The following is a 17,166-nucleotide window of genomic DNA, read 5'->3' on the forward strand; positions in this document are numbered from 1 at the left end:
AGGGCCAATTTTAACGGTGGCCTCCATGTTCTGCCTGGATAAAAGGTAATGAGAGCTTGTTTGACTTTTTGTGCAGTGTCCTATTACTCTGCCCTACAGCAGGTTACCATGTTTCTCTGAATATGAGTCATTTGTTATACCTACAGTATGTCTGTCTGACAAAAAAAAAAAAATACATGCAGCCATGTGGCACGGACCTCCTGCTCCGAGCTGGCAAGAGAAGCATGTGCTCGTCTAATTCGACACGGGCATGATGCAGAACATTAATGTAACTCAGCAGTTTCGTTCAGATAACAGTATAGAGGAGCGGCGTATTGAGTGTGTTTGTGTGTGAGCGGCTTGTTAGCACTGCTCCACATGTGTAATGACATTGGAGGCAGGGCTGAAAGACCTAAAGTGATCTTGAAGACCCCAGCAACACCTGTCCACCCTGGCACTCCGTGTCTCCTCACCACAGTTACAGCTGCCATGGTGGCAGGACTAATGTTGCCCAGGCAACGGTCTGTTCCTCTGGCAGGGGTTACAGTAGCTCAGAGCTGCTAAAAGACTTTTGGAAAATGGAGAGGGAATTGTGAGTGTTTGGACATTTAATCATAATTAGGTTTCCCCTCAAGGAATTAGTGAATTTGCAAAACCGACTTTGCTTTACAAAATCTGTGGATAATTTCTGAAATAATGGAAGATTTGCAGCACGCTCCCACTGCACCACATTTGTATTTACACTCAAAACAAACCATAATAACTTCCACAAGTCAACAAAATATCAGCACTTGCATACAAATGCAGGAAAGCAGACAAGAACTGACTTGAAATTTTCACCCTTTCTAAACTTTTCCTACGAATGAACAACAAGTTGATTTGCATTTGGTGTGGCCAAAGAGTATAGGGCCGCAGGAAAAGGGAGAAAAAACTCAAATCCGAACGGGATTGACACTCGCACAACAGGAGGAGCTGTCAGAAACAACTCACGCAGCTACTGTCTTCCCTGTTCTCTGTTTCCTGTGCCCTGCAGCTGTTCCTCTGCTTAGCATGAGCCAAATATCAAATGACAGAAGTGTCTGTGCTGGCTGCTCAAAGAGGGCATGTTTGTGACAGTTGTTCCTGCATCTGAATTTGCAGATGATGGGAGGGCTGCTTGAGGGGTGGTAGGCAAGACTGCATCGTTCTTACTGGCTATGAATCTTTAAAACCCAGTCCAACTTTGTGTGTGTGATTGCAGATTACTGGTTCACTCTAAAATGTAGTTTGGGTTTGATTTGATGGCTATAAAACATGACAATAAACAGCCTTAAATTTTAAATTTTGATGGATAAAAGGTATGAAGGGCCCATTTTTCAGTCTGACAGTAACCTTATCATTATTTGATGGATGTTAAGGAATTAAATAAAGCAACATCATCCACAAGGAAAATAAAATCAAATTGTTTTAAATGCTTGTTTCAGGGCAAAATCAAAGTGAGTCAATTTAACTGATCAATATTTCAATACAGGTCAATATTTACCAGATATATTGGAACAATTATGTGTCAGTCAAAGGTGTCAAGGTGCCCTTGATGCTCCACCGGAGCTGCTCACTAAACTGTGTATCAGTGAGTGGTATTATAGAGCTGCTCCTTTGTGTGGCTGTGTGATTCTTTTTCCAATAATGCATCGCTTGATATGTCAAAAAAATCAATATAGTTGAATTGAAATGTACCGAGTGCAGTCACAAAACAATTTCTCTCTTTTTTTTTGGGAGGAGCTACAACCAGGTTTGCAAGAATCAATATAAAGAAGGTCTTTTGAGCGCAGCGCCTAATGCATTCACACTGAAAACCCAGTAAAACACATGTACCCTGGACACATGGGTTTACTGCGACCACGTACAAACCACAACTTCCCATAAGGACATTACATACATCAAACAGTGTGCCTCCACAAACACACACAGAAGTAACGCAGGGTTTCTACTATTTTCTTCCCCTGGGAGATGCATACTATTGTGCTGTGCCCCATTAAGGTCAGAAAAGAGGGAATTTCACAGCAGAAGGAAGCTGGGTTCAGCTGGAGGGAGCGTACTGATTGGAGGGTTCTTGTTCAGCCAACCATAAAGGTCTTTTTTTAATAGAGCCCCTCTACTGAAGACTGACATGTCAGGAGACTCCACAAAATAGGACATCTGATTAGGATGCTCAAACTAACAACTAAGTATATGCAATTTTCTTTTCTGTGTGTTTTTTACTGTGAAACGCCAACAAAATCTGTTTACTGATTGTATAAACTGATGTCTTTTTCCTTTGGGCGTCGATAAACAAAGACCGTGGAATGGAACAGTGAGCAGCTAAATCCAGCTCAGCTTTCTTCCACCTAAGCATAACCCTGGCAGATTGAGTCACACACAACCTTCATATAGTGAGCTTAGATCCTACTACTACACCCGGGTTTATGTTGTCCACCCAAAGTCACCTTTACACCACGAGACCACAGCTTTCAAATCTGTTCTCTTTTTCAGTCAAAAATGGGACCCAACAAGGGAAAACAAGGACACAAAAGACATTTCTATATATTTCTTTACATTATTAATATGATCACAATCATCAACTTTATGTTGCTGTATTATACTGTAAAGGTGAATACATTACTCTGTTGATTAATTATATTTCATTACAGTGCATGTGATGTAAAATGGTTCATGGACTTTGGTCACAAATCTAACAGCACAAAACGATTTCCATCTGTGTGCTGCCAAACAAACCTGCACACGGATGACTGTATGAACCAGCGCCGGTGTAAAATCATATTGATGAAGTACCTTTTCCATATTTTGTCTAAGGTATCCGTTTGAAAGATGAGAGGGATGACAGGAGCAGAGAGGTTCCTGTCACATCATCCAGTAATATACACCACCTCCACAAGGGTGAAGGGTCACTCAATCAACCACAGAGCACTTTGAGGGGAGAAAAACACACCTGACACCAGACACTGGAAGACGCACACAATCATCCTCCACTCAGCCACCCATGGCTAATAACTGTCAGATGATGTGTGTAATAAAAACAGGGAGCATGTTGTGGTCCCTCTGGTCCCATCCATCTTCCGGAGAGCTAATCAGCTATGTTAATGAAAGGTCTAACGGAAGAAGTTGATACCCGACTCACACACATGCATCCAGATCTTGCTTGAACGCTAAGGGTGAACACACTCCCTTCACCCATCAAACACCCCACCCTCATCCCTTCCTTACCACCCCTCTTAATAAAAAAAAGGTCTCCATGATTCTGACAAGCAAGCGTCTCACACACACAGCTTGTGCTTGTGAAGAATCCCTCAGGTGATGGGGTGGGAGGGGGGTGAGCCCTCCAACATAGCATGACTCACACAGTGCAATCAATCTCCTTCTGTGAAGAGGACAGGGACTCACGGGACCGAAACACAGCACCAACGTGAATCTGCGTGAATGTCTCTCCAGACGTGAGTGGGTAGGAGGGTTTTACTGTGAGCAGTTTTCTCTGGGATCTCCTGCAAACGACTTGAAATCTATCCCAGAGAAAATGATTCATACCAACATTCTGCGTCCAGTCATAATATGTCAACACACTGCAAGGACATTATTTCATCCATGTGTAAACTGTAATATTGAGTCGAGAAATGCTAAACAGGTTTTTGAGGTTTTTAGGAGGGGTTGGGCTTTGCCTCACTACCTTCCCACCTCTCTAGAGTACCTATATGCCCCCCTGGAGTGCTGCGCTCCGGAGAGGAGTGCTCGCTGTTCCCTGGTATAAACAGCTTTAGCTCCTCAAGCTCATGGGAGATTTACTGCCTTTGCAAGAGCAATAAAACAGTGTTCATGTTGTTGCTGTTCCCAGTGTGTGTGTGTGGCAAAAGAGAGGGACAAGAACAGAGAAAGAGAAAGAAAAGGCAGAAGAGAAAAAGTAATAAGTGAGTCAATGAAGCAAAGGAGAAAATCATGACGAAAATAGAGAAGACACTAAACTCTTGAGCTTCCACCTCTGGGAATAGTGCGATCAGAGCAAGCTGACCAGCCAAACGCTTCTTAGATTAATGTGTGGGAGCGTTGGATACTCATGAGAGATTACATTAGTTCAAATGGGGGTAATGGAAGGGTAATAAGGATGAGCCAAAAAGCAAGCGTGTCTTGAAAATGTAGGTGAGGGCAAACAGAAGGCAAAGCTGTTTGCTGGAGAGGAGAAGAAACAGAAGCATTAGCATCTGTGAGAGGAGATGATAGGGAGACTGCGGCGAACAAAGAGAACAGATGCCAGCCTAGCAGTGGGAAATACATGGACCACACGGTGAAATCTAGATTTCTCCTATTTGCTCTAAGTAATAAAACAATGGCACTGCATCGCCTCATTAAATGGGTAATCGAGGGTGTGAGAGCACTCCCCTCAGCTCCGAACATCTCTCTCCCTTTCTGCGTGTCGCTCTCTAACCTTCTCATGCTAGGCCATTGTCTCTCCTCCTTGCTGTTTCTCACCACGTTTCCAATCTGGTTTGCTGCAGAGCCTTGCCGCCTGCTGAATAAATGCTTACCTGGGCATCGGGTCAGAAACCCAGCCCAGACCAACTCCTGTCAGGGGGTATGGAAACTCCAATTATCTCCTTAACAATTATCCCTTCACAATTATCTCCCCATCTGCGTATCAGTGTCGACAGGTGCAGAGGGACGGTCCCGATCACACACTCATTTCTCTGACAGAAGAAGTGATGGAGGTGGATGTGCGGAGCAAGAAGAGGCAAACACACAACCTGCATGCTAATTCATTAGGAGCTGCTATATAAATTAACAATTGTCCTGCACAAATTCCAGCTGAGCCGCTGGGAAATGAAGTGTTTCGCTGTAGACCTGAACAGAATCCACGAGCAGCCAGAAAATGAATGCATTCAATGCAGCCAGCATTCATTTTCTTACAACTAGCTAGAGCTGCAAGTAAAGGTAATTATTTTCATTGCTATTTAGTCTGTTGATTACTTTTGTGATTAATTGATGAACCCGTAAATCAATCTGATGTAAGAGGGTACTGAAAAATTTCCATTACAATTCCCCATAGCCCAAGATGAGGTCTTCAAATACCTTGTTTTCCTTAACTAACAGTGAAAGACCCAAAGATACTCAATCTGAAATTACATAAACCACAGAAAAGCAGCAAATGCTCTCAGTTGAGAATCTGAAGCCAGATAAATACATTTTTACTTGATAAATGAGTAAGGATTATTCAGTTATTGTTTTTGATTAATATTCTGCCCATCGACTAATTGATGTATCAACTTACTGTTTCAGCACTGCAATATCATCTACTTAAGAACAAATTGGCAGCAATGCAGTACTATGCACTCATGGATAACACCTGGATTAAATCCTGTATCTCTGTATATGTAATTGTTTATCATGATATTGATATACTGTGTGTAATAAATTCTTTGGAAAATAAATTGAGAAATAGATACAATTACCAGACAAGAATGTCTGAGTTCCGTTAATCCAGTGATTTAAATACTTGACAAATCATTGATGTAAAAATTGACAGTTTGCAAACAATGATTCTACAGTCATAACTTAGCAACTGTAACCACATTGCAGCAGGCCTATCAAGGTTTCTTGGGGGTGTAATAAGAGCAATAAAGAGTTTGGAGAGTGGTGTTTTTCTTTTAACCATTCAAAAACAAAAATGCATGAGTAAAAGGGGTAAAATGAGTAAAAATGTGTTTATCTGCTCCAATGTAAGCTGCAAACATTATGGCTTGGCATGTCTGGCTAACTAGCTTACTATCTACAGTAGTAATGCTAATGTAACATCACTTCCAAAGCTAAGCAGTGTATCATTAGCTAACGACACCGTTTTGTGGGGTTACAGGCTGTATTAAAAAAAGTATGTAGCCATACGGTGCATATTTAGGACCCTTCTACAAGGGCCTCATTTCATAATCAGTCAGCTGGACAGGGAGTTTTTAACCAACCCATGAACTTAAGAATAATTAGCTAGCTAGCTAAAATAAAAATCGATAGTTATGATTTCAGCCACCAAAATCGATGGTCGTTTTATTGACCTATCTGTCTGCAGTCAAAAGGATATATTTTGTTTAAATAAGTGAGAATGGAAAGCTTGACAGGCATAACAACAGTAAAAAAGGGCTTAGCAAATGGATTATATACAAATTCAATATTACTATGTAGTAGCCCTGATAGTCCTCACTGGTTTGTAACATTAGCGACTTAAGTCTAATACACTCACATATATTGTATTGCACACCTGTAACACCTTGTTATTCTCTTTTTCCTTGTTTGCTGCTACAACCTTTCCACAACTGTTGCAGGTCTGGTGTCATGGTAAGGCAGTCATTTAGTAAAGTGAGCATATGCACGGCTGTGCAGATAACAGCAGTCTTGTGCTGTAACTGTGAAAGCAGTTGCACTATGTCACACTGTTTAATATGTTTGGAGGCTTTGTTCCTCATTAAGTACACAGAAGCTCCTGAGATGTACTGTATGACAAAAGAGGGACTCCGCTTCTGTCTTTGCTGCAAAAACATGACAGCTGCCATCATCCGGCGCTCCCTCCACCCTGCAGCACAAATCCTGGTCCTCATCCCCGAACACTTTGTTTTCTAATTGCCAGCCCAACACGTCTCAGCTCAGACCTCCACGTCCCTGCTGCCATTACCTCCAGAGACGACAGATTTGTTTTAAATACTTGGTGAGCTTGTTTGAATACATAGAAGGATTCAGAGCAGGCTTAGAGAGACAAAGAGGAAAACAAATGGAAACAGAGTGGACGCAGCCATTTGTAATGCGTGTGTATTTAGGGGCTAAATGTGAAGTGTATGTATGATAATGACTGGTAATGCCATCACAGCAGAATGCTCATGCCTCAAGGCACCGCATGGTCATTGAGGTTACTTTTATGGGGCAACTGGCTCTTGGACAATGGTCATATCGAGCCTGTCCTCCCAAGAAAAACAACGCCATTGGTTGTAAATTCAGTCGCCAACAACAATATATAGTTACGTTTGAGTGACAGACGGCCGTAGTAATTGTGACCCGGGTAAGTGGTGCAGTTCAGATGACATTGATGTAAGGTGACTTCCTTATTAGGAGGAGGCTGGTTGGGTGGATAGCTAGATAGTTAGATGGCAAAAAAATGCAAAAAATGGCCTTTGCTGCAGGAGACTGCTGTTCGCTTCTCGGTTCCAACCGCAAGTTCAGACGATTTTTTTTAAGTTTTGAATTTTTTTTAAAACGATTGTTGTGGTGTTTACTTTTGCCATGACGATGAAGGTTGCCTAACTTTAAGATAGTACTACCCATGTTTTAAGTGATCATTTTAACCCGAACCATGATCTTTCTTTAAAACCACCTAACCAAGTGTTGCCTAAACCTCACCAGACCTTAACCACAGCGTTGTTAAATCATAAAACAATTCGTTTTTAACAGTGAGTTATAATGGCTTTGGAGAGCAGCAAATTACGCTCCAATGGGTTGTCCTGAAAATGCTCGCATGGGTCATTCTAGAGTGTATGGTACAAACGACCAGTGTGGTCCTATTTGGAGGACTAATTGGTCAAATCAGACGGTGAGGGGGACTGAATGACAGGTTGCTTATTTTCTCCTTCCTAACCATTTCTCTCTTCCTTCACACCTACCCCAGTAACACATTCCCTCTACCTTTCTTTTGCCAAGCAACAAAAGTAGACACAACACACAGAAACAATTTCTATCCCTCTTTTGCTCCACACTCTATCACCCCGCTGCTTGGGGAACAGTTTTGGCTGATCTACATTGATTGCTATGGGCCATTCTCTATCCCTGGCGCTACGGAGCAAAAAAAATCCAAGCCTTCTCATTCATCAGACTAGCACCTGCCAGACTCTAGCCCAAGAGAACAACCGTCAGTTTCTGTTCTTTCTTTTTTTTTTTTTTCTCCGCCATTGTTTCCTCCTCGACAAATAACTGTCATGTTGTTCCCACTCAGGAGGGAACAGTGATCTGCTACTCGTCCGCCTTTTTCAATATCACACCGAACACTCAGTAATACCTCTGAACATGCATGCACTGTGGACGTCAGTCACCATAGCTATACCTCAATGACTTACACAGTAGCTACACAATAAAATACAGCACCCCAGAGCTTAACTGACACCAGCCACCGGGTCTAAAATTGCAGCTTAACCTCCACCCCCCCCCCCACCCTCTCTGTCTTTACACTCACGTCCCAGCGGAGATTCTCATTTCTGGGGTGTTGTTTGCCCCTGGAGGGTGGACGGAGTGGTGCAAAAAGGGTGTACAGAAAGAAATATTTAAATAAAGGTCTTCAAGGTGCAGACATTTCTTTGTCGGTTTCTCCCGGCAGATCCTAAACAGTATTTTTCAGCATTACAGTTCTAAACAGTGTGAGTTGAGTTAAATTTTCTTTTTTTTTTTCTGTGGGGTTATTATTACATATTTATGCTTATAACTCCATGGAGTGATCGCTTTGGATGTGCTGCATTGAATAATACATTAAATGCATCTGCTCAGGCTCTGTCTCTTGTTAGCTATTGTGTGTGTGCAAGTGTGTGACCACTGAATTTCCTTCTCAAATGCTCACACACATTTCTTTTTAGTAGTCAGAACAAGACACTACACTGATGAAGAAGACTTCAGCCAGCTGAAGGTTGCACCTGACCCACAAGAGAAAACATGCTGTGATTATTACCATCTTTTCATGCATGTTAGAGGATAATTCTTGTTTAGTACAATTCAAGTGTGATTTGCGATCATTTCTATCAATAACATTGTACTCACTAAAGTAAATGTGAGATCTGACAAGGCAAGAAAGAAAAGGTCAAATGACCAGACAGTGAGTGCAAATGAAATGCTGGTATTAATCCCTCATTGTGCACACAACTATAGTAATAGAAAGCAACTAAAAGCAATATTGCCTTAGTTAACATGGGGGTGTGTTTAAATTCTATATGACTAATGAGTACAATGTTATTATCATTATGTTATTATACAAAATAGCTACTGACAAAACACGAGTGAACATGTCCATGTATGAAGACACCCAATGGAGTATAATCTGTGTCAGTCATTCTTGCAGCATCTCTGCAAATTTGTTTTCAATCACTAATTTTGCATCCCCTGCTTGTAACAAAGTCAATGATGTGTTTGATGAACATTTATTTTCTTGTCTATCAACTGCACGTGTAATATATCTGTTCATCTGGATTGATGAGCTGCTGCATACAATTTCCCTGTCAGGGATATATAAAGTTGTATTGAATTGAATTGAAGGCAAAACAGCAGCCTTACACCTTCCAATTTGATCAACAATATAAGGAATGCATCCAATACCATGAAAATATTGTTATAACTATAATGTTTATAAACATTATTGAATCCCATTGACATTACCGATATTACAACAATGCAGGACTTGATTAACTATCAGTATTCGAACACCCCTGGACTTGACCTCTACCTGTACATTGTCTCTGTGACATAGACCTACATACATCCCATCTACCAACAGTAATTCATATCTGTCCTCTAGGCCTGCCCGGAGGGAAGCCTCCCCAACCCCCCCATCTGTGCCATATCGATTGGCTGGGCAGGCCTCTGTGCGGTGCTCAGTTCATTGATCATCTGCCTCATAGATTCTCTTACAGTCCTCTTTAACCGACCCTCAGAGACCCGGGGAAATACTGCTGCTTGCAACGCAGTGACAACATAAATCGTCTTTTCCATGAACACTAATTAGTCTTAATGAAAGGTTTACTATCAGAATTGCTGAACCGGACACAAAATCAAATTCAAGTTAGAGATTCGTAAAGCTAAATGTACATCATGATTTTAAATTCCACAGTTTTAAGTGTTAAATTTTGTTACTACTGTAGGTGTAACATCTGCGATTTAAGACCACAGCTTCTTACCAAAAATAGCCGAAGCTTAGCCTAAATCTCACCACACATGTATGATATCAAAGAGAAAAGTAGATAAAATAGGCGTGAGCCTGCAGGGGATTTGACATGAAGCTAGAGCTTCAGTGACGTCCTTATTATAAACCAAGTCAATAGCAGATTATGGTAATGTGATATCTAACTGAAGGGAACAGTGACTAATAATCTCCATGTACACACAGCATCCCTGGCAGTTATTTTTAACCACAGGAAACATGTAAAATGAACCAGTCCAGCAAGCGCTTTGACTGAAAATCTATACACACACAGGCCCATATACAAAAAGTCACGCTCCATTCAAAATAAATGCTGATAAATGCAAGTGCTCTATCACTTTATGACTTGTCTGTGAAAGTAAGAAAGAAGACAGTGAAATGCAAATTAGCTGCAGTAGCCTGTCTCGCATTATGCCGACAGCGTTGCCATTGTCATTACTATCCTGATGACTCCACAGACGGCAAATAAAATGAATCACTTCACCATCAACCATTCAGTGTTTCAATCTATTATGTTTTTTCCCTTCTGTCTTTCTCTTGCTCTTTGTTTTCTCTTTCACCTTTGCCCTAGTCCACCCAACCCCCCATCTCTGTTCTCCTATTTGCCTCTTTAGGCAGGTGCCAGCGAGTGTATGTGAGCATGTGCATGTGTGTGTGTGTGTGTGTGTGTGTGTGTGTGTGTGTGTGTGTGTGTGGTGGGAGGGATTGCTTCAGGAGGAAGTGGCTAGCCATGAGAGCCAACTGATGAGTATCACCCTCATCCGGAGCTCCATTCATCCCCGTGCACAAGGGCCCATTCACCCGCCGCTTTTCACGCCCGTGGACCCTGAGAGCCCCGGGGACGTTCCCACCGCACTCTCACTCACGCTTACAGAGGTGAACTTTCACTCACTCAAGACATCCTACACAGATGCCAGAATAGGTGCCCAGATGCAGACACACATGTACACACTCCTCCACGTAGGCATACTAAACTGAAACCAAGGAATAGGCTGCTTTTCTCATCTGATTCATTATAAACAGGCCATGGAGCCTTTTTTTCACCCCTTGCAAACACATCACTATACAGCCTCTATACTTTTGAAATACTCTTTTAGAACGAGTGACACACAGCAGGAAGAGGTGTCATTTTCATTTTTGCCGTCTCCCTCCGCTGTGAATCTTTCTGACACGCTTGTGCCACAGCCAACCATCATACCCATGGACTGCACTGATACGCGTGACACGATGAGGAAAAGATGTCAGATTTAATGGTACTGCGCTGAAGAATCAGAAAGGGGACAGCCTGGAGGGAGAAGAAAAATCTGTGGATATCCGTGATCACAGTGACTGGCTCAGGAGAACCTCTGGTAAATCCTGAATATTGAGCTTCAAACCTTTCAGATCAAGATAATCGATCTTTTGGGGATTTAAAACATCTCTTTTGTAAAAGATCTGCTTTCACACTTTTGATGTTGTAATGGATTTTGGAAGTGATTTAACTGATTAAGAAAATGGAAAAAGGGGGGAAAAAAAGCAGATAACAGTAGGTGTGCCATGCTGCATGTGTGCCATATGAGTCCCAATTGCCATACTGTTCTTTAACAGCCTACTGCTGCCATTTCTCAACTGGTTGCATGCTGTGACTAAGACATCATTGTACCCCCTTCCCCCATATCCCTTCCTGCTTCTATAAGCTCCATGTTTGATCTGCTAGCGACATCCCTGAAAACGTTGCGCAGCAGCCTGACCCTCATATTCACTTCACATTCCCTTCTGAGCAGAGGACCATCTCATTAATGAGGGCATCTTGGGTGTGTTTACATTTCATTACACAGCTCTGCCAGGCCTCCCTGGCCTAAATGGCTTCGGGGTGGGTGGTTGGAATAGAGAGGAAGGATGTCGGCTGAGGACTGTTTGGGTTACCAAATATTTTTTACAGCTTTAATTGTGTTTTTGAAGACATCTCTGCAGAAATAATACACGCTATGAAGCCAATTTTAAGAAGGATGAACTTCATAAAGTGTGCAGTTTTATGGACAGGTTATACTAAAGTGCAGGGATATTTGCGCAATACTCTGACACACAAGAGTAAATCAGACAATTTCCTTTTAGTGATAGTGTTCAACATTCAGCAGCAGCCAACTCTGGATGTCTATAAATCTGCACGAGTGCTGTTGCACATAATGTTTTATTTCCAATTGACTTCTAAGCTCATAACTGAGTCTCATAAGAACTGCTACAGCCACATTACATTACAGCTCCGAGTCAGAATGTCATTATGCTTGTACTCTGTGTCTTTATAAAATTGCATCATTTCTTTCCTCACCTCTGTTTATTCTGTGAGCTTTCACTAGCTGCATGTGAGACGGTTGGAAAATGGAGCGAAGACCAGTTTTTACATTCCAGACTGATTTCAAAGTGGAAACGCAACCGTCGATGTCTGAGAAAAGTAATCAAATGTCTGTCACAGAGGCAATGTCACACACCTGGCAGAGAGACAGGAAGGCACAACTGTCAAAGGGTATCTCCTGGAAGCGTGCGACTTCACTCGTGAGCGTGCGAGTGAGCCACAGGCAGATTCAGAGGAGTCGAGGATGGAATGAGGAAAAAACGCGGCTGAAAAGCCTCAAGGGCGACAAAATCTTGTCAGAATACAAAAGAGGGATAAGTGCAGTGTTAACAAAGAAGAAACAATTTAGAGTGGCATTTCTTTTGTCAAGCTCAGACATGGGGTTATTGTTTGGCTGGCATAATGACACACATTATCATCCGCAGGAGAATGGCATCCCCACTGCTCTGACCAGACACTAAAAATTATGAATTTTTAAACTTCCATGTTGACCACAAATCCTGCTTCTATTATTTTTCTTCAATTATTCCTCACACTCTCAAAAATAAATGAATGGAAGATACACTGTCTTCTATAAAATAATATATATATTAATAAAAATCCAATCAAAAAGATCACTCAGTGTTGCTGGTGATGGTTAAGTCCTGAAAGTTGAAATATTTATTGTGCGTGCATGTAGCCTATGCGTATGCGCGTGTCTTGGTAAAGGTTTTGGGGATGAGGGTTGTAACAGTGTGTGTTCTGCCAGAAAAAAATAATCGGATTGTGATCCGTGGCTAATTAGAAATGCATTTAGAGTGTTTTTTCCTCTTTGTTCACATCGCCTGAGAGCCCTGAGTGCGCTCTGGCTCTTTGTTTTCTACCTCGGTTTAAAGAAGGAAATGCGCACTGGGATCAGTGGCAGCCGCTTTAAAATTCATATAGCTGTAAAACCTGATGTTATATGACTGGAAGATCTGTAGGCTGCTGCTGCTGCAGCTGCAGAGGTTGTTTTTAAATCCCCGTGGCTTCCCCGGAGCGCAAAATCATACTGCAATCATGCAGAGGAAGGCACAGAATATAAGTCCATCGCGGTCCCACGCAACAGTTAATAAGAAAGCATTCTCACTCAAGCCAGTCTTTGCAGTAGGGCCTATAATATATACAATTATAACCCGTGCAGGCTTTATACCCAATGAGTTCCAAGCGCTCCTCCTGAAGTCAATCAACAGATTCAAGGAAAGGGAAAAAAAAAATCCGCCTGTTTTTTCTTGCAAGAAAATATAATCTGTTTCTCATTAAGCTACATAATACTTACATGCATATGTCATGGAGAAGCTATTCCCCATCTTGACCATATCCACCTGCGGCACCAGTTTGGGGATGTCCTGGTGGTGAGAGAGGGCGAACCGAAAAACCTCATATTCGTGCGATTCGGTTGGGAACAATCCTCCTGTTGAGCAGCAAAGAATCAGGAGTTAATGTTGGAGCAGGAAAACGAGCGATCACAACTTCTAAGCAAACACACACAATCAGGTAGATTTAACGGCTTGAATTGCTGAGACAAAAGCTTTGACGCGTGTGCGCCATTCTCACCTATATTGATGTTACTTGGAAAACTTGAGGTTGAACCCAAGCACATCCCCAGTAAACTGGTGTAGAGGATGGTGAAGCTTCGCTGCATATTTCCTTTTGCATTGGCGAAGGGAAAAAGAGCCGAAATCCAAGCATAGGTTTGTCCGTGTTTGAAGTTAAATCCCCCGCTTCTCCGCTCCTGTCGCCTCCTGTTAGAGCAGCATTTACACCGACGATCGATTCAACAGCGAGACAATTATCGCAATGGCGAGAGTAGGCACCTTTCTCTCTCCTGTTTTCCCTCTCTCTGCTGATGCTCTCTTGTCCTTGGCTGCTGTTGTATGAGACGGAGAATGACTTCAGCATTAACCGCACTGCAAAAAATATGCCCGTCTTGGAAAGCTGTTGAGCCTCAATGTCAATCTGAAATCATTTTTCTTCTTTAAATAACGGGGTTTTCCTCCCACAAGAGCTATGAGCTGATCTCTCTTGTTTCTTCTTTGCTGGGGAATTTTGGTTCTTTAAAGAAATGTCTGGAAACAAGTGTCACAACAAGGCAGGGGAGAGCACATCACTCATAGCCTACAGGAAATGATAAACCGACTAATTACAAATAATACTTCCAAAAAAAACAACGGTTTTGCATAGGAAAGAAGTGACATTCTCTCACTCTATTGGAGGATGTCTTCGCATCTGATTTTTTATTTTTTTTTATTTTTAAAAAAGGACATTTTCACTCTTGACGAAATGACTTATTTTTTTGCAGTGTACACCCTCAGAGCGCACAAGTCCCGGTGGAGACGCACGAGATTTCATGAATATCCATTCACTTCCCTGCACTGCAAAAAGTATCAATATTACTATGCATAGCATGTCCATAATGTCTACTGTCACTTTTATTTTATAGAAAATTATTATTTTTTGATTGTGTGTATTTTATTTAACATTTCCTGTTTACTTTCATTACATTCAACCAAATGCTACATTTTACCCAGAAGTGGGTGAAGCACAATATGGAGTTTTGTTGATCTGTATATGTTTAGTGAAAACAAGGTTTAGCCTATGTGCATTTTTTCAAAAAAGAAATCTCCAAATAGTGGTAGAGCTCATATTAGGGCCGGGGTGCAAAGTTGTTGCATCCCAGCTTAGATGTCAGTTCACACATTTTGTTATATGATCTTAAACCATTCAAGAATTTTTTCGCCACATTTTCTTCTGTTTCCAACGTCAAGAATGATCCTTGAACTTTAACTTCCAAGCAAACATGGATATTAAGTCATTAAAGTGCTGAGATAATAAAAAAATGAAAATGTGAACATCTGCAATTTTATGACAAATGGGCAAAGTCCATCTTCTGGCGAAGATCATGTGATGTGATTGAAAGCTCCAGAACAGTAAATAAATGGACCTTGTGGTGAGATTGGTTTCTCAACTGTTGTTCCCAAAACCTTAATTTCATCTCTCACTGCAAAGTCTAATTTCTAAAGTCATGAAGCATGACAAATCATTGCAGTTGTGATGGAACACGTTTGATGCAAATGGTTTTGTCTGTGAACTGAATTCAATAGAAACACGCAAGACATCTAAATGGATGTAAAAGTATGCAGGTATTACATCATTAAGGCTTCATATGCTCTTTGAAAGAGTGTTGGAATAATGCATTCAGCAGGTACTTTTACATTCAAGGATACTTCTGGCTGTGGTGAAAATAAATTACCAGTTTTCCACCTTTTCTATATGTGCCTGTCATTGAACACCATAATGTCTATTTACTTTAGATTACAAAAACTGATGAAGCTGATGATGCAGTCAGCAGTATGAAGACCAAACATAGTTTTTACCATTTTAAAGTCTGGTCTCCTGGTTCTAAGTCCTACAGTTTTAGCATGGTTAAGAGAACAATTAGAGGTCTAAAGACAAAATGAGTCATTCTTGCCATGGCCTGGTCACTGATACAGGATTATAAAATAAAAACTGTAAACTGGCTGGAAACATCTCCACCAGGGATCATACTTTGTTTCTGGTGGCCATTTAAATTGAATGTATGTAAATTTTGGGGGGGGGTTAGAAGTTTTAGAGGTGTGAAACTGGTGTAATATGGCCAGAATTAACTCTTTAAACTGGCTTGGCTTGATAAAACATATTAGAATTCTGAATGTGAAAAAGGACTTGCATGCTGCCCCTCCCTGACACACAGTGCAGGACTGGTGAGCCACTGATAAGGGGGGTTATGATTTAGACCATGTATTTACACACAGCTACAGCCAATTATTTCCTGAAGAAAAAGGTACATGCCCCCATGCTTTTGTACACATGGCAAAATTAACCAACACTGGTGATATTCACATGAGATTGATTGCAAAGCATACTTTGGTGCGATGCCCTGGTGCTTCTTTAGAAAATGAAGTGGTAAATCCTGCCTTTGACACAATTAGGATTACGGATGAGCTCATTTATCAGACCAAGGCAGTGTACTTTCTTGTGTTAAAATCACTTTCCGCACTTATTGTTTCCACAACACCAGATTAGAAGCTTATGCTGAATTAGATTTCCAGTGTTTCCAATTGAGCAGAAACATTTCTCTTAAAAAACAATCTATGAATGACTACCTCTGGCTGTTTTGAGCAATAGCATAGTGGAAAGTAAAAGGTTATCTAATTTATGAATGATGGATGTCCCATAAATACAGGCAGAATGGTCAATTTTCCTTGCCTTTGTTCAAAATGATGAGGGTTAGCTCAAACATAAACGGTTGGGAAGCCATTCATTACAGTACTTCAGTCTTTTCCCACATCTTTTGGTATTTGTTTTCTGTGTGCAAGAGCACATTTGATTTATGCATATTTTTCCATCCTGTTTCATAGTGTTTATTTCAGTATTTGTGAGTGCTTTGTGTGTGTGTGTGTGTGTGCGTTTGCCTGTGAGCCCCATGTGTAACGAGTGCCATGCAATCTTTTTTTAAATCCTGATTAATGCAAATAGATCTTAGAATAGCATTAGTAACGATGGCTAAATATTCTATGGTGCTAAGTAGAGGAATAACAATCACGGAGGCAATCTCTTGTTGTTCTGGGTTAAAAATATCAGAACCATCAGACAGACACCAGAGAAAGAAGGAAATACACTGTCTTTTCTGTTCCTAAAGATGTCTTCATCATAGATTATAATGTGAGTGTCTGTCTGGGGGGTTTTTAATAGAAGTCTATGTGAAGTGTATAATGAGGCTAATCCGTCAAAATCTGCTGGTTCCACTCCAGTTTGAGTGAGAGGAGAAAAAAAAGAAAAACTCCCCAGCATGTTATTCCTATAATTGAGCCACCATACTTGTGCTGTCAAGTACTTGTGT

At 41.3% G+C, this 17,166-nt stretch overlaps 1 protein-coding gene across 1 annotated transcript in view; it reads right to left on the reverse strand.

The window, feature by feature from the left end:
* gria1a (glutamate receptor, ionotropic, AMPA 1a) overlaps positions 1-16,751 on the reverse strand; it is a 71,553-nt gene extending 54,802 nt beyond the window's left edge. The window contains 2 exon segments of the mRNA XM_067598790.1: positions 13,564-13,698; positions 13,842-16,751. Of these exon segments, the coding sequence (XP_067454891.1) occupies positions 13,564-13,698; positions 13,842-13,929 (223 nt within the window). The 5' untranslated portion in view covers positions 13,930-16,751.
* Positions 16,752-17,166: the final 415 nt, after the last annotated feature.

Source organism: Thunnus thynnus, chromosome 9, assembly GCF_963924715.1.
Source record: "Thunnus thynnus chromosome 9, fThuThy2.1, whole genome shotgun sequence".
Lineage (NCBI taxonomy): Eukaryota > Metazoa > Chordata > Actinopteri > Scombriformes > Scombridae > Thunnus > Thunnus thynnus.